Source organism: Schistocerca gregaria, chromosome 2 (genome assembly GCF_023897955.1).
Source record: "Schistocerca gregaria isolate iqSchGreg1 chromosome 2, iqSchGreg1.2, whole genome shotgun sequence".
Taxonomy (NCBI): domain Eukaryota; kingdom Metazoa; phylum Arthropoda; class Insecta; order Orthoptera; family Acrididae; genus Schistocerca; species Schistocerca gregaria.
The window spans coordinates 215797665-215823223 of NC_064921.1; the positions used below are offsets into that span (position 1 = coordinate 215797665).

The 25559-nt window shown below is 45.3% G+C and overlaps 1 protein-coding gene and 1 pseudogene across 1 annotated transcript in view; both read left to right on the plus strand.

The window, feature by feature from the left end:
- Nucleotides 1-25559, plus strand: part of LOC126335707 (Down syndrome cell adhesion molecule-like protein 1 homolog) — a 371152-nt gene that overhangs the window by 149024 nt on the left and 196569 nt on the right. Inside the window, exon 5 of the mRNA XM_049999164.1 lies at nt 24369-24770. Within this exon, the coding sequence (XP_049855121.1) occupies nt 24369-24770 (402 nt within the window). The remainder of the gene's footprint in view (nt 1-24368; nt 24771-25559) is intronic.
- Nucleotides 25121-25238, plus strand: LOC126337327 (5S ribosomal RNA; annotated as a pseudogene).

Consider the following 25559-nt stretch of genomic DNA (forward strand, 5'->3'; position numbering starts at 1 on the left):
TAAAAACTTGATTTCAATACTTTCAAAGATACCTTTGGAAACATGCAACATTAAAGGCATCAGCATCATACGATATTTGTTCTGCCCGACACAGTTATCAAATCACAAAATGTGTTTCTCTTTGTGTGTGAATCCCGAAGCCATGACATTTATTTCACTGTATGGCGAACAATTTGCCTGAATGAGCATATGAGACCAGTCGTGAGTAAAACATGTTGCTGTGTGTCAGCGTAAATGTAAACATAACTGGACGCAAATCTATGGATTCATTCTCGCTTAAGGGCTTCTGTAAATTTGTGAAGTCGATTTGCATGACGTCCTGTGCTTTCCCGAGGTTTTCAGCATGAGTTTGCAATGCAGATTTTCCAGATCCATCAGAGGTAATTTTAGTCTGTATACTAAGCTTTTCACGTAGTTCATACGTTTTGACGAAAGAAACACTGCTGAAAAATTTCTTGGCAGAATAATATTTGTAAGTCACTAAAGAGCTTAAATGTTTTCTTTAAAAGAAGCATACATACGGCTTATATTTAAGTCTGGGCTGAAATACTCTTTACTTGTCTTTCTTTTGTCATAGTAACTTACTTCTCCCGGAAAGCAATTAAAGTGTGCTTTGATTTAAGTTTCCACCGTTCAACTTTATTTTCTGAGCATGAGACTTAGCAGTGTGTTCTCTACAGTCCATGTATATTGTTTTCCCCGTTCTAAGTTTCTCTTGAAGTGCCTGTAACCGTTGGCAAGAAATTCCAAAAACATATGGGAATATTTTACCACATACATGCATGCATCCTCCTGAACTATTAGGTACCGGTACTGTGTAATGCATGCTGGCTTACCTTCTCTTCTCACAAGGCTGATAATGTTATGCGATGTCTTCTGGCAGCAGGAGTTACTTTAATGCAGCCTATTATGTACGAACCTTTTAGCTCTTCCGAGAGTTGGTAGGACGGCACAAACAGAAGCTCTCTGTGTTCATATGATAATGATTTGCAGGAATATTCACACAACACCTGAAAACAAACCTATATATAGTGGCAACGAGAATAGTAATAACGAAGCTAAAATAGTAATATTCCTTATAGATATATTATTATGTAATTCAAAACAGACCGCCATCTCTATGCCAATACCTATGGTTTGAACTTACATCACGCAGTGGTGACTGCTTAGGAGCAACACCTGCCCTTTTGTGCATTGAATATGGGCTTGCATGACTTCTTAGTCTCGAGTTTCTTTTCAGGTTAGCAACCTCTCCTTTCCTTCCCAATACAGCAATAAACAGTATCAAAACAAATGCACAATATTCAGAGCACTACAATGGTAGGAGCTCACACCAGACTCTTGTTACAACAATCACTGCCTTTAGGCTCGTGGCACATTCAGCGTTCGCCGCAGCCGATAGCCATTTCATTCTCCTACATCTATCGGATGTCTTGAGAATAGAAAAGGAAACTTTCTTGGCACTTCCAACCTTTCCCATGTTAATTGCATTGGTATATACAACGATTTCCATGAAAAATCTGACACTGCACAATTTTGGTGCCTCCAGCTTTTCCCATTTCCAGTCTTCAATTGTTTTTTACTATGCTGCGGATGAATTCCCATGTACGTAATTATTTTTGTTACCCGGTGTATGGGCAACGATTATCCTTTAGTGCGTTTCATGGGAGACGGCATTTCCGGCTTCCTCTCCGACAAGGATGATGAGCTACTTGGCTCGATACCTGTATCAGTACCACTTTCACTTGTTATGCACATATCCTCATCGTTGTACTCCCAACATACATCGTGTGCACAGTCGACCGTACACCACACCACATGTTCTACTGATTCATCTTGCAGAGACGCTAATATTTCGACTGCCACTTCTTCCTCACTCTGCGAAATTCCTTAGGTTCCTTTCAGATGAAATAACGGCTTCGGCACCTGTTTCCGTAGATGTAATGCAGTGTTTGCTTTGCTTATAGTTGCAATTGCTCTTCTTTGTATGAACACCGCTTGCACTGTTGTGAGTTACTTGTCGACTAAGCAGTTCAACTATGTTCCATAGCTTCATGCTGTGCTCACCACTGGATATCTCCAGTCCGGCTCCTTGTTTCCAGTAGCAGCCAATATTGTGAGAGCATGGGCGTCCAGTGCTGTAAACATCATTGTCCCTTTGCGGCCTCGCACTCAAGGGGTTCCTTGTTAGCGGGGAGGTCACGTGGAACTTGTTTGTTGTTGTTGTTGTTGTTGTTGTTGTGGTCTTCAGTCCTGAGACTGGTTTTATGTAGCTTGTAACCTCCCCCTCATTTATCGACCTTAATGACAGTGAAAAATTAAACCGCGTGTACCTAATGAAAATTTGGGAAAAATCAATCGTCACCGAAGGCTAATCTGCCGATAAAGAGGGTGGAAAGGGTTACATCTAAATGAAAGGAAAAATGCAAATCAAATTGGTGGAAATTAATTATGAAAAAGGATAAAGTTAATAAAGAAAGTAAATGTGCGGTCGTTACGTTAACAATTAACTGGCGGTAATTAGATATTTGAGATTTGGGGAAAATTACGGTCGCCCGTCCTACGGACAATTACTATAGCAACTGAAAAGGAAAGGTTATTACACATATAATTAGCACTAGAAGCGTGGCAACTGAATGGTTGACACGTGTAGTGTGGAAACTGGAAGTTTGTCAGAAGTAATAAATTTCGCTACACTCTGACTCAATTTAGCAAAAGAATTAATAAAACCGGAAAATTGAAAGTTGATTTAGTGACTGAAATTAATAGTGAGCTTTGTTCCTGAAGCACATCGAAATTCAGTAAAATACAGTTAGTCTTGGGCTACATCAACAATCTTTTCAAAAGCTACTTGAATCTACGCCATTTAGAAATAAGAGGTTTAACTTTGAACTTGAATTAAATCTACATCTACATGACTACTCTGCAATTCACATTTAAGTGCTTGGCAGAGGGTTCATCGAACCACAATCTTACTATCTCTCTACTATTCCACTCCCGAACAGCGAGCGGGAAAAACGAACACCTAAACCTTTCTGTTCGAGCTCTGATTTCTCTTATTTTATTTTGATGATCATTCCTACCTATGTAGGTTGGGCTCAACAAAATATTTTCGCATTCGGAAGAGAAAGTTGGTGACTGAAATTTCGTAAAAAGGTCTCGCCGCGACGAAAAACGTCTATGCTGTAATGACTTCCATCCCAATTCGTGTATCATATCTGCCACACTCTCTCCCCTATAACGCGATAATACAAAACGAGCTGCCCTTCTTTGCACCCTCTCGATGTCCTCCGTCATTCCCACCTGGTAAGGATCCCACACCACGCAGCAATATTCTAACAGAGGACGAACGAGTGTAGTGTAAGCTGTCTCTTTAGTGGACTTGTTGCATCTTCTAAGTGTCCTGCCAATGAAACGCAACCTTTGGCTCGCCTTCCCGACAATATTATCTATGTGGTCCTTCCAACTGAAGTTGTTCGTAATTTTAACACCCAGGTACTTACTTGAATTGACAGCCTTGAGAATTGTACTATTTATCGAGTAATCGAATTCCAACGGATTTCTTTTGGAACTCATGTGGATCATCTCACACTTTTCGTTATTTAGCGTCAACTGCCACCTGACACACCATACAGAGATCTTTTCTAAATCGCTTTGCAGCTGATACTGGTCTTCGGATGACCTTACTAGACGGTAAATTACAGCATCATCTGCGAACAGTCTAAGAGAACTGCTCAGATTGTCACCCAGGTTATTTATATAGATCAGGAACAGTAGAGGTCCCAGGACGCTTCCCTGGGGAACACCTGATATCACTTCAGTTTTACTCGATGATTTGCCGTCTATTACTACGAACTGCGACCTTCCTGACAGGAAATCACGAATCCAATCGCACAACTGAGACGATACCCCATAGCTCCTCAGCTTGATTAGAAGTCGCTTGTGAGGAACGGTGTCAAAAGCTTTCCGGAAATCTAGAAATACGGAATCAACTTGAGATCCCCTGTCGATAGCGGCCATTACTTCGTGCGAATATAGAGCTAGCTGCGTTGCACAAGAGCGATGTTTTCTGAAGCCATGCTGATTACGTGTCAATAGATCGTTCCCTTCGAGGTGATTCATAATGTTTGAATACAGTATATGCTCCAAAACCCTACTGCAAACCGACGTCAATGATATAGATCTGTAGTTAAATGGATTACTCCTACTACCCTTCTTGAACACTGGTGCGACCTGCGCAATTTTCCAATCTGTAGGTACAGATCTATCGGTGAGCGAGCGGTTGTATATGAGTGCTAAGTAGGGAGCTATAGTATCAGCGTAATCTGAAAGGAACCTAATCGGTATACAATCTGGACCTGAAGACTTACCCGTATCAAGCGATTTGAGTTGCTTCGCAACCCCTAAGGTATCTACTTCTAAGAAACTCATGCTAGAAGATGTTCGTGTTTCAAATTCTGGAATATTCCATTCGTCTTCCCTGGTGAAGGAATTTCGGAAAACTGCGTTCAATAACTCCGCTTTAGCGGCACAATCGTCGATAACAGTACCATCGGCACTGCGCAGCGAAGGTATTGACTGCGTCTTGCCGCTTGTGTACTTTACATACGACCAGAATTTCTTCGGATTTTCTACCAAATTTCGAGACAATGTTTCGTTGTGGAACCTATTAAAGGCATCTCGCATCGAAGTACGTGCCAAATTTCGCGCGTCTGTAAATTTTAGCCCATCTTCAGGATTTCGCGTTCTTCTGAACTTCGCATGCTTTTTCCGTTGCCTCTGCAACAGCGTTCGGACCTTTTTTGTGTACCACGGGGGATCCGTTCCATCTCTTAGCAATTTATGAGGTATGAATATCTCAATTGCTGTTGCTACTATATCTTTGAATTTGAGCCACATCTCGTCTACATTCGCATAGTCAGTTCGAAAGGAATGGAAATTATCTTTTAGGAAGGCTTCTAGTGGCACTTTATCCGCTTTTTTAAATAAAATTATTTTGCGTTTGTTTCTGATGGATTTGGAAGAAATGGTATTGAGCCTAGCTACAATGACCTTGTGATAACTAATCCCTGTATCAGTCATGATGCTCTCTATCAGCTCTGGATTGTTTGTGGCCAAGAGGTCAAGTGTGTTTTCGCAGCCATTTACAATTCGCGTGGGTTCGTGGACTAACTGCTCGAAATAATTTTCGGAGAATGCATTTAGGACAATCTCGGAAGACGTTTTCTGCCTACCACCGGTTTTGAACAAGTATTTTTGCCAACATACCGAGGGTAGGTTGAAGTCCCCACCAACTATAACCGTATGAGTGAGGTATTTATTTATTACGAGACTCAAACTTTCTCTGAACTGTTCCGCAACTGTATCATCGGAATCTGGGGGTCGGTAGAAGGAGCCAATTATTAACTTAATTCGGCTGTTAAGTATAACCTCCACCCACACCAATTCGCACGGAGTATCTACTTCGACTTCACTACAAGATAAACCACTACTGACAGACACAAACACTCCACCACCAATTCTTCCTAATCTATCTTTCCTGAACACCGTCTTCGTAAAAATTTCTGCAGAACTTATTTCAGGCTTTAGCCAGCTTTCTGTACCTATAACGATATCAGTTTCTGTGCTTTCTATTAGCGCTTGAAGCTCAGGGACTTTTCCAGCGCAACTACAACAATTTACAATGTTTCTGAACAATTAACAATGGTAAAATTTAGTACGTACCAAGCTGAGCAGCCGTCACAGGTAAGCTAAAATACGGTAACAAAACTCGCACTCATAATTTGTGCTTGTGTAATCTAAATATTGTACCCAGCTATGAATACCTTAACTGAACTTTGAAATTAATGCTGTGAAAAGGAATGATATTACTTTAATGCTGGCGTTCGAATTTCAACGACACTCGGGTTCATTTCTGAAAAGGAAGGGATCCTGCTTGGTAATGCAATTGGGACAATGAGCAACAACGCCTTCTTCTCGACACGGTCTCCAGTCGAAACGGGCTCTTGATGTGTGCCATATGAAAGGTCCCCTTAGAAAAATTATTACAAGACTGTGCTTAAACTGAAACACAATATTTTTTAGCGCAACGCAATCTGACTTTCAAAAATCCCTACAAAAGAATGGCCCTGACTAACAATAACCTATACGTTTCACAAATCACTTACCTCACAAAAACCTTCGTTACTCAAGCTACTGCAATACAGCGAGCACCACTACTGCCAGCTAAATAAAATATTCAAACTACTGAAGGCACTAACTACTGACAGGCATAGTTAGCAAATGAAAGATTTTAATACAGAACAGACAATGTATTTACCTTAATAGTCATAATATATAAATCAGTTCGTGACATCAATTCTTACAAATTTCAAAACTCCGCCATCTCTCTACGCACGTCCACCACTGCTGGCGGCTCACCTCCAACTGCGCAACGCTACGCGCTGTTAGCATCCAGCTGCCGCTGCCCAACACTACAATGGCGAGTATTACAACAATGCCAACCAGCCACAGACTACACACGGCACAGCCAGTGATTTTCAGACAGAGCACTACGTGGCGGCGGCGTTACCAATAAAAAATCCTAAACAGCCTACTTACAAACGCTCCCGTCCGCGACACCGTGTCAGAAACTAACATAGCAAGTCGAGCGCAATTACATGCTGCCAAACCCCGAAAGCACGGCAACTCGCGGGAACGTCACACAACACACCTGCTCCACTGCCCTCCTCCAGCCAGATCCTCTCTCTCTGCCCGCGCTCCACGAGACACAGTTCACACTACAAAAGATCCTAAACACTTTGGTTCTCCACACGACCTATCGATCTATTCGTGCTATAGCATAGTTTTTCCCTAGACCAGACCTAGCGTATAAATACAAATAATATTCACAAAACAAACCAATTATACATCGACATAAATGCATATATATGCAAACAGTAAAACAATTACAATATACAAAGGCACAGAAATGTTATATCTTCAGGTAACAAAATAAGGAAAAAAATTATAGTACAATAGATGGAAATAGGAGGATATGCATTTCCGGCGTTACAAGCTCTCCATGCTACTCTATCCTGTGCAAGCTTCTTCATCTCCCAGTACCTATTTTAGCCTACACCCTTCTGAACCTGCTTAGTGTATTCATCTCTTGGTCTCCCTCTACGATTATTACCCTCCACGCTGCCCTCCAGTACCAAATTGGTGATCCCTTAATGCCTCAGAACATGTGCTACCAAACGATCCCTTCTTCTAGTCAGTTTGTGCCACAAACTCCTCCCCAATTCTATTCAATACCTCCACATTAGTTATATGATCTACCCATATATCTTTAGCATTCTTCTGTAGCACCATTTTTCGAAAGCTTCTATTCTCTTCTTGTCTAAACTATTTATCGTCCATGTTTCACTTGTTGTGGTTGGTAGGAGAGCCAACCGTATGGTTAAAGGAGGCCGATATGCACGCGTTTTAGCTCACGAAGGCTGGCGTGAGGTCTGGAACATGACAAGGAAATTAGAATCGAGAAAAACGGACGTAGTTGGTGGAACACTTAACTTTAATCCATTAATGACGAACGTCGCTCTTTATGGTACATGATTCACAATATCAATAGTACGGATACTGGCGCCTTGCTAGGTCGTAGCAAATAACGTAGCTGAAGGCTATGCTAACTATCGTCTCGGCAAATGAGAGCTTAGAAGTCAGTGAAACATCGCTAGCAAAGTCGGCTGTACAACTGGGGCGAGTGCTAGGAAGTCTCTCTAGACATGCCGTGTGGCGGCGCTCGGTCTGCACTCATTGATAGTGGCGACACGCGGGTCCGACGTATACTAACGGACCGCGGCCGATTTAAAGGCTACCACCTAGCAAGTGTGGTGTCTGGCGGTAACACCACATTCCTCCCCCGCAAATCGGCGTACGGTTGTGGAATAAGGCTTCCGCCCGCCGTGGGGAGGACCGCATGTTGACGTATGCGACGAGGTGGGGAGCCTAACAACAGGCGAGGCTGTGCCACCCGCAACCTGCCATTCGGACCGCGGGAAGCTAGGAAACGCCTGAAAACCTGCTCCAGGGTGCACGCCAACATGCGGTGTATGCGCCCGTAGAGACAGGAGGGGCCGAAGGGTCGACCTCCATCGGGCCGGGGCACCCGACGGGCGAAGACGAAATTTGGTCCGGAGCGGGCAAGAGTTCCTTGTCGGAGGACAACTAGTCACGGGAAGCGATCGGCGGCGCATGACCCAGGGAGGCGCCCGGAGGTTGCAGCGACGCGTCCACTGCGGGCGTCGCCTGCGGGAGAACAGGCGGCGGCGGCGGTGGCGGCGGCGTGTCGCCATGGGGCAAAATGGAAGGCAGCGTCAGTAACACCTAGGGCTGAGGCGAGCCAGTAGATGGGTCCCCGGGGCGCTGACCGGGCGGCACCGTCGCCGATAGAAGACGGCGAGCGGCAGATCCCGTGCGACGACAGAGGCGCAGCTGATTGAGATGCCGGCGCACCTCACCAGAATCCCCCAAAACCAGATACATAGCGCGTCCGAGGCAGCTAAGAATGCGCCCTTTGAGCCAACGCCGTGAACCTCGGTAGTGGCGATAGTAGACAACGTCGCCTGGAGCAAAAGCAGGTGTCCGCGGCTACACAGGAACCTGATGCGGCGGATGTAGCAAAGACATTAAGGTTCGATGAGGGCGACCGTGGAGCAACTCAGCCGGCGAGCGACCATCTCGGCGCTGAGAGCGATACGAGGACAAAAAGAGCAATTACGCGTCCTCCCGAGAATGCGACTCTTTCAACTTCAACATCTGTGACTTGAAAGTCCTGACCAATCGTTCAGCGGCACCGTTTGACTGTGGCGAAAACGGCGCGGACGTCAGATTTTGAATACCATTGGCCTTGCAGAATGACTGAAATTCTGTGGACATGAATTGTGGGCCATTGTCGGAAACAATAGTCTGTGGAAGACCTTCAATGCAAAAGATAGCGGATAACGCTTGGATAGTGGCAGATGACGTCGTGGAAGACATCCGGACAACAAAAGGAAAATTACTGAATGAATCTGCCACAACCAACCATCGAGCACTCCAGAACGGACCAGCAAAATCGATGTGTAAGCGTTGCCAAGGGGAAGTGGCTTTTGTCCATGCAAAGAATTTCCGCGGTGGTGCTGATTGTTGTTCGGCACACACCATGCAAGAAGAGCACATATTCGTAATCGCGGCATCGATTCCGAACCAAGTACAGTGCTGACGAGCAAGTTGTTTCGTTCTCACTATATCCCAATTTCCTTCGTGGAGAAGCTGTAAGACAGAGGACTGTAACGAACGTGGGACCACGACCCTAGATTGATCATTATCAGAACGCAACAGCAAAACACCACGTCGTACATAAAGTCTCTCCTTGTGAGCAAAAAATCGGCGAACCAACGGGTCCCCGATCCGTGACTTTGACTAGGGCCATTGCGTAGCAACAAAACGCAGAACGGTAGCAAGGACAGGGTCGGCAGCTGTGGCTGTAGCTACACGACGAAAATCAATGGGAAACGAATCGACCACGTCATCGGTTTCCGCATCAATGAACATGCAAGCAAGTTCGGAGGAATCGAATGCCCTATCCTCAGCAACAGGTAAGCGGGACAACGCATCGGCGTTTCCGTGCTTAGCAGTGGACCGATACAAGATATCGTAGCGGTACTGCGAGAGGAAAATAGACCAGCGAATGAATTTCTGCGCTGTACATGGAGGTACAGGCTTGGTCGGATGAAAAAGCGATGTCAAAGGTTTGTGGCCTGTGATTATGGTAAAAGTGACGACCATACAAGAAATCATGAAACTTTTTAACACCAAATACGAGAGCCAATGCTTCTTTCTCGATCTGTGAATAATTTCTTTGCGCAGACGAGAGCAATTTGGACGCAAAGGCAATAGGGCGATCGTGCGATCCATCTTTGTGAGCAAGCACAGCACCGATCCCGAAATCAGAAGCATCCACGACCAACAAAAGGGGCTTCCGGGGATCGAATGGCATAAAGCAAGTATTGGAAAGCAACGTCGATTTCAAATGGCGAAAGGCGCGTTTGCATTCCGTCGTCCAGACGAACGGAACACCTTTACGGCGTAAGCGATGAAGCGGAGCTGAAATGGAAGAGGCATGCGCATTATATTTATGATAATAATTGATTTTTCCCAGCACACTCTGTTGTGTTGTTGTGGAAGACATCCGGACAACAAAAGCACACTCTGTAGCTGCTTCAAATTCTGAGCGAAGGCAAGTCTCGTATGGCACGGAGGTGCGTTGGACTGGGATGTAAGCCTTAGGCATTGATTACATGTCCCAGGTATGGCAAGTCCCGAGCAAAAAACACACATTTGTCCTTTCGCAAGCGGAGACCACTTTGTCGCAAGACCTGAAATAATGTTCTGAGATTGGCCAAATGTTCTTCTTCCGTCTTTCCAGAGATCACAATATCGTCCAGATAATTTGCTGCAGTACGGACCGATGCACAAACAGTTTGTAGATATTGCTGAAACAATGCAGGGACGGATGCACACCCGAATGGCAGTAATTTGAATCGATACAACCCAAGATGCGTGTTAACCACCAAAACGCGCTGGGATTCTTCGTCCACCGGTATTTGCAAGTACGCATCTGCTAGGTCCAACTTCGAAAAATATTTACCCGGGCACAGTTTGTCAAAAAGATCTTCCGGGCGGGGTAAAGGAAAAGTTGCAATACTAGTTGTGGATTCACTGTTGCCTTGAAGTCCACACAAAGTCTCAACCTGCCGGAAGGTTTTGGCAAAATTACTAAGGGTGATGCCCAGAGAGAAGCCTGCACACGTTCAATCACACCTTGTGATTCCAAATCGTGTAATGTTTTTCCGACCTCACCACGCAACGCGTGGGGAACATTGCGCGCTCTGAAAAATTTCGGTTTTGCGTTTACTTTCAGTTCCAAATGTGCTTTATAGTTCTTAGCACAACCGAGGCCCGGTGCAAAAATGTCTGCAAATTCTTCACATAGACGAGAAACACTGTCTGAAGGCACAGTCTGGTTCACTCTTAGGACCTTATTTACTATAGACAAGTTAAACAACTGAAATAAATCGAAACCAAACAAGTTCACTGCAGAAGAAGAACGAAGGACGTAAAATGACACAAGTTTTGTTTGTCCTTTGTATGTTGCAAGAAGGCTGCACTGTCCTAACACAGGGATACGTTGACCGGAATAGCTACGTAGCTTAACATTTGCGGCACGCAACGGAGGTGTGCCCAGCAGTTTGTAAGTGTCTTGATTGATCAGTGAAACTGCGGCTCCTTTATCGAGCTGGAAAGGTATCACTTTGCCGTTAATGTCCAAGTCTACAAAAGTTTATTGTCCTGCTGACGATAAGAGCGACTGTCTCGTGCAACGTGAACTGACACAGGTACAGAATCACTTGCGACTTGACGAGAGTTCCGGCGATGTCGACGCACACTATTTTTGGGACGAACACAGTCACTGTTAGAGAGAGTGGCACTGCGCGGAGTGGAATGAACTACATGAATCTCCATGGGCGAAGTATCCTTGGTTCGATTCCGATTCCGGCGCAATGCAAAGGGCCTGGAACGGTGTTGAGCTTCCGATCTGAGCTTTTTCTGGCAAACACTCTGAACATGTCCTTTTGTATTACAATAAAAGCAAATAGCTTGGCGTGACGGGCAATTCTCACGCGAATGTTTAGTAGCACACCGCGGGCATGATTTGATCACTGCATTTGCTTGCCGGCGCGCTACACGTGGCTGAGAGCCTGGCGGCTGCGGCTTTGCCGGGCGCGAGGGCTGTTTTCTGCTCCGTGCAGCTCGCTCGGCGGGCCGGTTAACCTGACACACTGCTGGCGAGGTTTCAAATGATTCCTGAGCAAAGTCAAGTGTGTCCTGCCGATCCAATATGTCCATCACTTGTTGAAGGGAGGGATTGACTAGTTTCAAAATCTGTTCCCTTATACGAACATCAGAAACGTTCTGTGCAATTGCATCACGGACCATAGTATCTGAATAAGGGAGTCCCACATTGAAACTCAAAAGCACAATCCTTAGTAAGGCCTGGCAAGGTTGCAACCCACTCCCGATTAGTCTGACCTGCCGTACGTTTTGTACGAAAGAAGGTATACCGTTTGGCAACTACATTGACTGATTCTTTGAAATATGTATCTAATGCAGACAAAATTTCTTCGTAGGACAGAGTTGCTACATCGCGTCGGGGAAATAATTTGACTATCACACGGTACGTGGTCACACCTACAGATGAAAGGAGAGAAGGCTGCCGCTCGTTACCTTGAATTCTGTAGGCGGCGAGATGGAATCCAAATTGGCGTGACAACTCCGTCCAGCTTTCCAGTGCAGCATCAAAAGGTCGAAAAGTGGGTGCAACAGCGTGTTGTGGCTGCGTTAGCGGTGAAGCGGCTGCTGCCGCATCGTTTTGCATCGCACGTTGACCCTGGACGAGCTGTCCAAGGGCATCCAGTAAGGCCTGCGTCTGCTGATTCTGTAAGCGATAAAATTCGGACAGTACATCTGGAGATTGTGGAGAAGCCATTACACAAGTAAATCAGGGCAATATCGATAAGAACGCGGTTTTGCCTCGTCGCCAAATGTTGTGGTTGGCAGGAGAGCCAACCGTATGGTTAAAGGAGGCCGATATGCACGCGTTTTAGCTCACGCAGGCTGTCGTGAGGTCTGGAACATGACAAGGAAATTAGAATTGAGAAAAACGAACGTAGCTGGTGGAATACATAACTTTAATCCATTAATGACGAACGTCGCTCTTTATGGTACATGATTCACAATATCAATAGTACGGATACTGGCGCCTTGCTAGGTCGTAGCAAATAACGTAGCTGAAGGCTATGCTAACTATCGCCTCGGCAAATGAGAGCGTAGAAGTCAGTGAACAATCGCTAGCAAAGTCGGCTGTACAACTGGGGCGAGTGCTAGGAAGTCTCTCTAGACCTGCCGTGTGACGGCGCTCGGTTTGCAATCACTGATAGTAGCGACAAGCGGGTCCGACGTATACTACCGGACCGCGGCCGATTTAAAGGCTACCACCTAGCAAGTGTGGTGTCTGGCGGTTCACCACATCACTTCCATACACGGCTACACACCATACAAATACTTTCAGAAACGACTTCCTGACACTTAAATCAATACTCGATATTAACAAATTTCTCTTCTTCAGAAACGCTTTCCTTGCCATTGCTAGTCTACATTTTATATCCTCTCTACTTCGACAATCATCAGTTATTTTGCTCCCCAAATAGCAACACTCCTTTATTACTTTAAGTGTCTCATTTCCTAATCTAATTCCCTCAGCATCACACGATTTAATTCGACTACATTCCATTATCCCCGTTTTGCTTTTGTTCATATTCATCTTATATCCTCTTTTCAAGACACTGTCCATTCCGTTCAACTGCTCTTCCAAGTCCTTTGCTGTCTCTGACAGAATTACAATGTCATCGGCAAACCTCAAAGTTTATATTTCTTCTCCAAGGATTTTAATACCTACTCCAAACTTTTCTTTTGTTTCCTTTACTGCTTGCTCAATATACAGATTGAATAGCATCTGGGAGAGGGTACAACCCTGTCTCACTCCCTTCCCAACTACTGCTTCCCTTTCAAGTCCCTCGACTCTTATAACTGCCATCTGGTTTCTGTACAAATTGTAAATAGCCTTTCGTTCCCTGTATTTTACTCCTGCCACCTTCAGAATTTGAGAGTATTCCAGTCAACATTGTCAAAAGCTTTCTCTAAGTCTACAAATGCTAGAAACGTAGTGGAGCTTACATTCTGAAAATATGAACGATGGTCAGCTTACTCACCCGATGTAGTGATATATATATATATATATATATATATATATATATATATATATATATATATATATATAGTTAAGGCTCACCGGCCATTTGACCATCTTCTGTGCACATGCACACACATTGCCCGAAGTCCTCCGGGATCGGTAAAGCCGCTAGTAATGAGGGTAATGTGCAGGGGCACTACGAATATCGTGCGGGACAATAAGTTGGGAGTGTGGGTCTCACGGGGAGCGTGCCAGGGATAAGTCGCTGCAGTCACACTATCCTCTGTGTCCTCGATGGCTCAGATGGATGCCAGCACAGTAGCTCAGCGTGTTCGGTCAGAGGGTTAGCTGCTCTCTGTAATAAAAAACTGAGTGAGCGGATCAATGGAGAACCTGAATGGGTGTCATCGGACGTCCGCCCCGAACAAATTCAATGAACAATATAGAACAAAATGTGGTCAACAAAAAAAAAGGTGGGTAGAGCGTCTGCCATGTAAACAGGAGATACCGTGTTCGAGTCCCGATCGGGGCACACATTTTAAACTGTCCCCGTTGAAGTATATCCACGCCTGTATGCAGCTAAGGGTATTCATTACATTGTATTGATTTAGTTGTAAATTCATTACTTTCTGAAGTCGTTACGTGGATTAGGATTTTCCAGTCGATGTATCGCGACTCTTTACTGTGTGGCATAAAACTTTGGAGTTTGCCGCGACAATTGTTTCTCTTCAGAGTTCTATACTTTATAGTTTTATAATATGATCCATCTCAACGTGAACTGTGATAATTTGTAACCTGTTTCGAGAAAGTCTGTACGAGAGAGCACCTGCGACGGCGGCTGCTGTCACTTCTACTTCTCGGTAATTGGAGCTATGGTGAAAACCTGCAAACGATGGTCAGCTTACTCTCCCGATGTAGTGATGACAGTAGTAAGAACACCCTCTTCATTACGTCAGTTTCAGAGTACACACGCCCTAAGCAGGCAGTAGTCCGAAATTTTATTTCAATTTGATTATGAAGAGGCATTAGTCAACCGTGGTTTTTCTTTGCTGTGTGAATGGAGCTAATAAGTCATGTGCGACGGGTCGAATTATTGTCTTGGGTAATTGTGGTATACCTCCCCTTTATTTAGACACCTTAATAACGAGCTGCCTCTAACTAAAATTGACAGAATCGGCGGACTCACTACAACGTGTTCTTCCCACGAGACAGCAAAATTTCCCCCTCTGATTCCTCATTTCTCGCAAATCCAATGTCTGTCCATAGGATGGGCGAACTATAGGAACACCAGCAAAGGTATACCGACAACAACAAACTAAACGAAAACAGATAATTACCATCAGGTAATGTGAAACATTTTACCTACTTTCCCTATTTTGGTGATAGGTGTCGATGGATAAAATAATTCATTAGTCGCTCTATAGAATTTACGTAAGTTAATTCTTCAAAGTACTTGCAATACATTTACAGGTCGCCCTGTTTCTTGTGGTGAAAGGATCCTGCTAATTAGTGCCCCTTTAACTATGGATCAACTCTTCTCGTTGGAGTTCTCCTTTTGCGTCGAAAGGTGCTAAAAGAGATTTCAGTTGTTCGGCGTATGAACTGGAATAACGCACCAAGATAGTTTGAATCTGAGGTATTGCCTTCAATATAAATGATGACAGATTGACTACAGCTGCATGTACTCCAGTCAGACAAGAGAATGTCTGTCAGAGTCCATCAAGACAATAACAGCTGGTACAAAAATATTTCAGTATTATTTGTTCTCTGGCGAGCATTTCTTTGTCCTCGTGGAGATCACATTCTCTCCATGCCCTTCACACACGGCACCACAGAGCAGACGACTCCACCTAGCAGGTAGAAGCGCTCGTTCTTGGCCCGCCTCGCCAATAACATAGGACCGGTGCAATTCCGATCCGCACCGGCCACAAAACACCTCCTGAACGTGCGGTGCTTCCTACTTACTAACGACCTTAACTCGCGAACGTCTTTCGTCGGCCACTAGAGAGCAAGGAAGTGGAACATCCCATTCCCAGAATGACATGTTACATTTCAGATGGTAATATGATCTCTTCCGCTCGCTTACGCTCTATACTATCAAAGTATCCAGACCTCTGTTAGTTGCCATTAATGAAATGTGTCCACCCTTCGACCTTCATGACGGCCTGAACTCTGTTCAGGACACTTTCAGTGGAGTGTCTGAGTGTCTATGGAGAAATGGCAGTCCACTCTTCCTCAAAAGCCACGAAAATTAGTGATTTTGGATGCTGGAGTGAAGTCCACGTCCTAACTCATTCCAAAGGTGTTCCATTGTCGGGCTTCTGGACAGTCCAGTCCATTTCAGTAATGTTATCATCCTCGAACCATTACCTCAAAGATGCTGTTTTGTGACAGAATGCACTGTCATGTCGATACAAAAAATGATTCTGCACTATTCATCTACTATATTCAATACACAATGCTGTAAAATGTGTTGATATCCTTCTGCACTTCTAATTTTCTTAAGTGCACTAAGAGGACCAAAACCTAACCACTGTAAACACCACCCTGCTATAACGAATTCCTGCATATCTCAATATTGGCACTACACATGATGGCAGGTAACGTTGTCAAATCCATTCGCTAAGCCCAAGCCCTTCCATTGGATTGCCATAGAGTTGCGTCGACAGGAATAAAGCGATATAAATCACTTAGGAATGAGATGAATAGAACATGCAGAGATGCCAAGAAGCAATGACTGCACGAAAAATGAAGAAATCCAAAAAGAAATGATCACCGGAACGACTGACTTAGTATATAGAAAAGACGAAACAACCTTCGGGGTGGAATACAAAACAGGAGTGGAAACATTAAGAGTGCAACGAGAATTTCACTGTTAAGTGCTGTGGAGAGAGCGGATAGGTAAAAAGTGTACACTGAAGTCCTCTATGAGGGTAGGGGTTGGGGAGGAGGGAGATCCTTATCTGATGATGTGGTAAAAGAAGAAATTGGAGTCGATTTGGAAGAGATAGGAGATCCAGTATCAGGGTCAGAATTTAGAAGAGGTCTGGAAGACATCACATCAACAACATTTCGTCGGAGTTTCTAACTTCGTCGGAGTTTCTAACTTCATTGGGAGAAGTTGTAACCAAACGACTATTCGAGTTAGTGTGTCGAATCTACGCCAAGGGCCTTGCCGCTGTCATAACACTGGTGAGTGGTCAGCATGACGGATTGCCATCCTACGGGCCCGGGTTCGATTCCCGGCGGGGTCTGAGTTTTTCTGCCCTCAGGGACTGGGTGTTGTGTTGTCTTCATCATCATTTAACCCCATCCGGCGCGCAGGTCGCCCAGTGTGGCGTCGAATGTAATAAGACCTGCACCAAGGCGGCCTCCCTGCCAATGACACCAAACGCTCATTTCCATTTCCAACACACCACCGAAGTTAAGCGCTGTGGGGCTTGGCTAGCACTTGGATGGGTAACCGTCCGGGTCTGCCTAGCGCTGTTGGCAAACAGATGCGTTCAGTTCTTTCGAGACCGACTGAGGAGCAGCTAATTGACTGAGAAGTAATGGCTCCGGTCATGAAATCTGCAACGGCAGGGAGAGTTCCATGCTGACCAAATGTCCCTCCATATCCGCATCCACTGACGCCTATCGGAAGAGGATGGCAAGGCGGTCGCTCGGTACCGCTGGGCCTACCGAAGCCTGCTCGGATGGGGTTTTTATTAGTTTTGGTGTTGAATCTATGAGCCTGGCGACAAACCACCTGACTATCAGAAAAATATCATCCACACATTTCCGAGGATAGCAGGAGTTCATAAGTGCGACAACTACCGCCCAATCAGCTTAGCAGTTCATGAAGCCAAGCTGCTCACAATAATAACATACACAAAAGTGGAAAAGAAAACTGAGGATCTGTTGGATGACGATCAATTTGACTTTATTAAAGGTAAATATACAAAGGATAATGGAAGCAAGACTAAAGAAAAATCCAAGACACGCTCATAGGATTTGTTATCAGGTAAAAAGCGTTCGATAGTGTAAAATGGTGCAAGATGATCGAAATTCTGAAGAAAATAGGAGTAAGCTATATGGAAAGACGGGTAATATGAAGTATGTACTACAACCAAGAAACAACAAGAAGACTGGAACCTAGAACGAATTTCTCGGATTAAAAATGGTGTAAGAAGTGATGCATTCTTTCGCCCCTATTACTCAGTCTATACATAGAAGGAGAAACGAAAGAAATAAAAAGAAGTTCAAGAATGGGATTAAAATTCCTAATGAGAGAATATCAATGATAAGATTCACTGATGACATTGTTGTCTTCAGTGAAAATGAAGAAGCGTTACAGGACTTCGTGAATACAATAAATAGTCTAACAAGTACAGAATATGGAATGAGAAGTAGGAGAACTAAAAATAGCGAGAAACTTAACATCACAATATATCATCACAAAGTAGGTGAAGTTCAGGATTTTCAGTACCTTGGAAGCAAACTAACTCATCGCGGACGAAGCAAGGATGACATAAGAGGCAGACTACATAGGCAAGACGTTGTTGGCCAAGAGAGGTATGGTGGTATCAAACATAGATCGTAATTTGTGGAAGAAATTTTTGAAAATGTACGCTACTGACCATTAAAATTGCTACACCAAGAAGAAATGCAGATGATAAACGGGTATTCATTGGACAGATATATTATACTAGAACTGACATGTGATTACATTTTCACGCAATTTGGGTGCACAGATCCAGAGAAATCAGGACCCAGAACAACCACCTCTGGCCGGAATAACGGTCTTGACACGCCTGGACATTGAGTCAAACAGAGCTTGGATGGCGTTTACAGGTACAACTGCCTATGCAGCTTCAACACGGTACCACAGTCCATCAAGAGTAGTGACTGGCGTATTGTGACGAGCCAGTTGCTCGGCCACCATTAACCAGACGTTTATAGTTGGTGAGAGATCTGGATAATCTGCTGGCCAGGGCAGCAGTCGAACATTTTCTGTATCCAGAAAGGCCTGTACAGGATCTGCAACATGCAGTCGTGCATTATCCTGCTGTAATGTAGGGTTTCGCAGGGATCGAATGAAGGGTGGAGCCACGGGTCGTAACACATCTGAAATGTAACGTCCACTGTTCAAAGTGCCGTCAATGCGAACAAGAGGTGACCGAGACGTGTAACCAATGGCACCCTATACCATCACGCAGGGTGACACACCAATACACGCTTCCAATGTGCGTTCACTGCGATATCGCCAAACACGGATGCGACCATCATGATGCTGTAAACAGAACCTGGATTCATCCGAAAAAATGACGTTTTGCCATTCGTGCACCCAGGTTCGTCGTTGAGTACACCATCGCAGGCGCTCCTGTCTGTGATGCAGCGCCAAGGGTAACCGCAGCCATGGTCTAAAAAATGGCTCTGAGCACTATGGGACTTAACTTCTAAGGTCATTAGTCCCCTAGAACTTATAACTAATGAAACCTAACTAACCTAAGGACATCAAACACATCCAGGCCGGAGGCAGGATTCGAACCTGCGACCCTAGCGGTCGCGCGGTTCCAGACTGTAGTGCCTAGGACCACTCGGTCACCCCTGCCGGTGGCAATGGTCTCTTGGCTGATAGGCCCTGCTGCTGCAAACGTCGTCGAACTGTTGGTGCACATGGTTGTCGTCTTGCAAACGTCGCCATCTGTTGACTCAGGGAGCGAGAAGTGGCTGCACGATCCGTTACAGCAATGACAAAATGCCTGTCATCTCGACTGCTAGTGATATGAGGCCGTTGGGATCCAGCACGGCGTTCCGTATTACCCTCCTGAACCCACCGATTCCATATTCTGCTAACAGTCATTGGATGTCGACCAACGCGAGCAGCAATGTCGCATTACGATAAACCGCCATCGCGATAGCCTACAATACGACTTTTATCAAAGTCGGGAACGTAATGGTACGCATTTCTCCTCCTTCGACGAGGCATCACAACAATGTTTCACCAGGCAACGCCGGTCAACTGCTGTTTGTGTATGATAAATCGGTTAGAAACTTTCCTCATGTCAGCACGTTGTAGGTGTTGCCACTGGCCCACCTTGTGTGAATACTCCGAAAAGCTAACCATTTGCGTATCACAGCATCTTCTTCCTGTCGGTTAAATTTCGCGTATGTAGCAATTGTAATGGCCAGTAGTGTAAGTTTGTAGCACAGCATTCTGTGGTAGTGAATCATGGACCGTATGAAAACTGGAACAGACTAGAAACGAAGCACTTGAGGTGTGGTGCTACAGAAGAATATTAAAAATTAGGAAAAGAGGGCAACTTATGGGCAACACTGGCAAGAAGGGACAGGATGATAATACATGTGTTAAGACACAAGGGAATAACTCCCGAGGTACTAGAGGGAGCTGTGGAGAGTGAAACTTGTAGAGGAAGACAGAGATTGGAACACAGCAACAAGTAATTGAGCACGTAGGGTGCAAATACTACCCCTGAGAGGAAACGGTTGGCGCAAAAGAGGAATTCGTCGCGCGCTGCAGGAAACCAATCAAAAATATGATGCATGATCATCACGCCAAATCACTTGCTACTCGTCATCTTTTGTGTACTGGCGTCGCTTTGCACCGACTACAGAAATGGGTTGTTTATGAGCAGTGGTTCGACAATTGTACCCCATCTTTCAACTGCGTACGTTGGGCTAGGAGACCACTTTGGAACTAACGAGTGATTCGCTTATTTCAAGCCATTTTTTACGATCACCCTCCGCAACGCTCGACAGTCTGTGACGTCAGTGCATGAGCTCTGCCTGGTCTTGGTTTAGCTATGGTTTTTCCTTCACTTTTCCACTTCACGATCGCATTACCAACAGTCAACTTGGGCACCTTTAGAAGACTTGAAATTTTCGTGTAGCACTTGTTGCGAAGTTCACCTGCAATAACTAGTCATGTGTGAAGTCACTGAGCTGTCCTGGTGGACCCATTCTTATGTTAGTGCTTCTTTACTGGCAGTACGATATTCCCCACTTCCTTTTATAATGGCGGGACCGCCTCTTGTGACATCTAGTGGTTAATCCCGCATTACACAAGAGTGTTCCTACACTTTTGATCAGAACTGTGGAGCGTTTTAGACAGGTACGTGCCGAATAAAACTGTGAGGGACGGGAAAAACCCACCGTGGTTCAACAACGAAGTTAGAAAACGACTTCGAAAGCAAAGAGAGCTTCACTCCAAGTTTAAACGCAGCCAAAACCTCTCAGACAAACAGAAGCTAAACGATGTCAAAGTTAGCGTAAGGAGGGCTATGCGTTATCCGTTCAGTGAATTCGAAAGTAAAATTATATGTACCGACTTCACAGAAAATCCTAGGAAGTTCGGGTCTTACGTTAAATCAGTAAGTTGATCGAAACAGCATATCCAACACTCTGGGATGATGATGGGATTGAAACAGAGGATGACACGCGTAAGGCTGAAATACTGAACATCTTTTTCCAAAGCTGTTTCATAGAGGAAGACAGCACTGCAGTTCCTTCTCTAAATCCTCGACGAACAAAACAATGGCTGACATCGAAATAAGTGTCCAAGGAATAAAAAGCAACTGGAACACTCAGCAGAGGAAAGTCGACTAGACCTGACGGGATACCAATACGATTCTACACATAGTACGCGAAAGAATTTGCCCGTCTTCTAACAGCCGTGTACCGCAAGTCTCTAGAGGAACGGTAGGTTCCAAATGATTGAAAAAGAGCACAGATAGTCCCAGTTTTCAAGAAGGGTCGTCGAGCAGATGCGCAAAACTATAGGCCTATATTTCTGACATCGATATGTGTAGAATTTTAGAACATGTCTTTTGCTCGCGTATCATGTCATTTCTGGAAACCAAGAATCTACTCTGTAGGAATCAACATGGGTTCCGGAAACAGCGACCGCGTGAGACCCAACTCGTTTTATTTGTTCATGAGACCTAGAAAATATTAGATACAGGCTCCCAGGTACATGCCGTTTACCTTGACTTCCGGAAGGCGTTCGATACAGTTCCGCACTGTCACCTGATAAACAAAGTAAGAGCCTACGGAATATCAGACCAGCTGTGTGGCTGGATTGAAGAGTTTTTAGCAAACAGAACACAGCATTTTGTTCTAAATGGATAGACGTCAAAAGACGTTAAAGTAACCTCTGGCGTGCCACAGGGGAGTGTTGTGGGACCATTGCTTTTCACAATATGTATAAATGACCGCGTAGATAGTGTTGGAAGTTCCATGCGGCTTTTCGCGGATGATGCTGTGGCGTACAGAGAAGTTGCAGCATTAGAAAATTGCAGCGAAATGCAGGATGATCTGCAGCGAATAGGCACTTGGTGCAGGGAGTGGCAACTGACCATTAACATAGACAAATGTAATGTATTGCGAATACATAGAAAGAAGGATCCTTTACTGTATGATTATATGATAGCGGAACAAACTCTGGTAGCAGTTACTTCTGTAAAATATCTGAGAGTATGCGTACGGAACGATTTGAAGTGGAATGATCATATAAAATTAATTGTTGGTAAGGCGGGCGCCATGTTGAGACTCACTGGGAGAGTCCTTAGAAAATGTAGTCCATCCTAAAGGAGGTAGCTTACAAAGCACTCCTTCGACTTATACTTGAGTATTGCTCATCAGTGTGGGATCCGTACCAGTTCGGGTTGACAGAGGAGATAGAGAAGGTCCAAAGAAGAGCGGCGCGTTTCGTCACAGGGTTATTTGTTAACCGTGATAGCGTTACGGAGATGTTTAGCAAACTCAAGTGGCAGAGTCTGCAAGAGAGGCACTCTTCATCGCGGTGTAGCTTGCTGTCCAGGTTTCGAGAGGATGTGTTTCTGGATGAGGTATCGAATATATTGCTTCTCCCTACCTATACCTCCTGAGGACATCACGTATGTAAGATTAGAGAGACTCGAGCGCGCACGGAGGCTTTCCGGCAGTCATTCTTCCCGCGAACCATACGCGACTGGAACAGGAAAGGAAGGTAACGACAGTGGCACGTAAAGTGCCCTCCGCCACACACCGTTGGGTGACTTGCGGAGTATAAATGTAGATGTAGATAGTGTACCTATCGCACACACGAAGATTGCTGCACACACTGTAACATCAAATACTTGAAAAGCACGTAGAAGAGTAAAAGAGTAACAGTTAAGGTGGATGCTCCAAAAGAAATCAATCGTGAAGGCCTTTCATCGATTTCCAGTGATTACCAATCCCGTACCTCCACTCGCGTTGGTACGTCAGCCTTACCTGAGTCTCACAAGGGGGCCAATCAGACCTGTTAATCGCCGATTATGATGAGTCTTAGGTATGTTGCCGGGAGACCTGTCGTAAGTACTTGGCTAGCGCTTCTTATTGAAACGTTCACTAGTTTCCGAGGAAATCTATGTTTATGTTTTATGCTCATCTCCTACACCTATAATGATAATAATATTTCGACCAGGCGAGTGGAGCACATCAGCTAAGGTTCGTGGTTACCACACTGACGGTACAAGTTCAGATCCTGCCCAAGTCTTCCTTTTTTCCCCAATTTCATCGTACAGAATGTCATTAAATAAAATGTCATGCTCATCGTGTAGCAGTCTTCTCGCGTATCTTATAGTGTTGATGAATTCGCCCGTCGATTGCTCATCGCAGTGCTGTCTCTGCTAGTGACGGATCTTCTTTTGGCTGTCTTTAAAACGCTTGGTTGTTTCATTTCACCGTATCTTTTAAACACACACTGCACTGACCATGCCTTGCGGACAACTGATGCTGGCGACAAATGCAAGCTGGCGGCTTAGGGGGCCTGGTAATCCCGTAAGGATCCATGAGGAGTGAAGGACAAGAGGTAAGGTCACGCCTCTTTTCCACTTTTGTGAAAGGCAAGAAGCGTACGTTGTTCAAATATTTGGAATTTTAACTACGAGCCACAAAAAGGATACGCATTACCGCTGCGAAAATGACTATTTTTTAATAATTTTGCATGACATATACTATTTGATGATATACCGTACGATGAAATTGAAAAAAAGTACTTCCGTAGGATTTGAACCTGTTCTGTCAGCGTGTAGTCATGAACCGTGGCGGCTGCTCTACGCTCGCTTGGTTAAATAATGGGCTTATAGGCATAGCAGATAAGAGTAAAACTTGGCTTATAGGCATAGCAGATAAGAGTAAAACTTCGACATCGATTTTCTCGGATGTACCGCCGATTGCCAGTTTCTCAGACAGGTCACTCTTCAACATACCAAAGAGTCATTAAAATCACTGATTAACAGTTGTGGTGTTCCCCATGTCTGTGACACTCTCATTACGTGCAAACCTCTCCATGAAACTAATCATAGTAAAAGCATGCTGTCTGCTCACCAGCGTTCTAACGACAAAATTCCTTTCTCGAACTACAGCGAGTTCTGTTCGGAACTTTACCTTTTGCTGTTAAGACAGCGTCTGTTATTCCAAGCAGAAATGCTAACCTCTTTCTCCGTCCCTTTGGTTGATGCACTCTTGCCGCCTAGAGGTGATATCGTGTGCGGCACGTGATGCGCAGCGTCGGCGCCGGTGCTGCTGCGGACGTTCGTGGGCGCCACAGTTCGGCCGGGCGCCGCGTGGCGCGCTGCCTGCGAGGCGGCCGGCTCCCCGCGTCCCGCGGTCTCCTGGTCGCTCGACGGCGCGCCGCTGGCGCCCGACCACAGGGTCGCGGAGTCCGCCACGACGGGCGCACAGCTGTCGGAGCTGCTGGTGGCGCGCGTCGGCCCGGACGACGCCGGCATCTACCGCTGCGTCGCCGCCAACGCCGCCGGCACGGTGTCGCACGAGGCGGCGCTCAGGGTGCTCGGGCCGCCACACGTGAAGACCATGGAGGACCGCAGGGTCCCTGCAGGCACCGACGCCGTCTTCAGCTGCCGCGTCGCTGGATTCCCCATCAGCCAGATACAGTGGCAGAGGAATGGTGAGTTCGAGACAGCAGTGCTTCTCAAACTTTCTCAGCTCAGCGCCTCCTTGCCGTTTTGAAACAATGACCTGTGACCACCCTCCCCCCTCCAAAAAGAAAAAAAAGTACCTACCACGTATCACCATCACAAGCATTATAAGTGTAAACGCAGCCAAATTTATCTCGTGTATAAACTCTTTGTCTATTACCAAAGAAAAACGGGACACTTCTGTGTTATTTCTATGTACTTACTTATTTACTTCACCTGCCATGTACAAGGTGTGATCAAAAAGTAAAGAGCATTTTTGTACTTTGCGGGCTTCATGCACCCGATATTCAAATTTTTTTGTCTTGTTGGTACACTTGTTGGTAACGGCCTTGCCGCAGTGGCTACACCGGTTCCCGTGAGATCACAGAAGTTAAGCGCTGTCGGGCGTGGTCAGCACTTGGATGGGTGACCATCCAGGCCGCCATGCGCTGTTGCCATTTTCGGAGTTCACTGAGCCTCATGATGCCAGTTGAGTAGCTACTGGACCGAATAGTAGCTGTTTTGAATATTTTGTTTGTTTTTGACCGTCGAAAAGGTTATATGTGTTTCGAGTGATCGGCGAATTTTTACTTTCGAACAAGATAAATCAAAGAATTTCCATTAAATTTAGCCTGCTGATGAGGCCGAGCAGTTCTAGGCGCTTCCGTCCGGAACCGAGCTGCTGCTACAGTCGCAGGCTCGAATCCTGCCTCGGGCATGGATGTGTGTCATGTCCTTAGGTTATTTAGGTTTAAGTAGTTCTAAGTCTAGGGGACTGA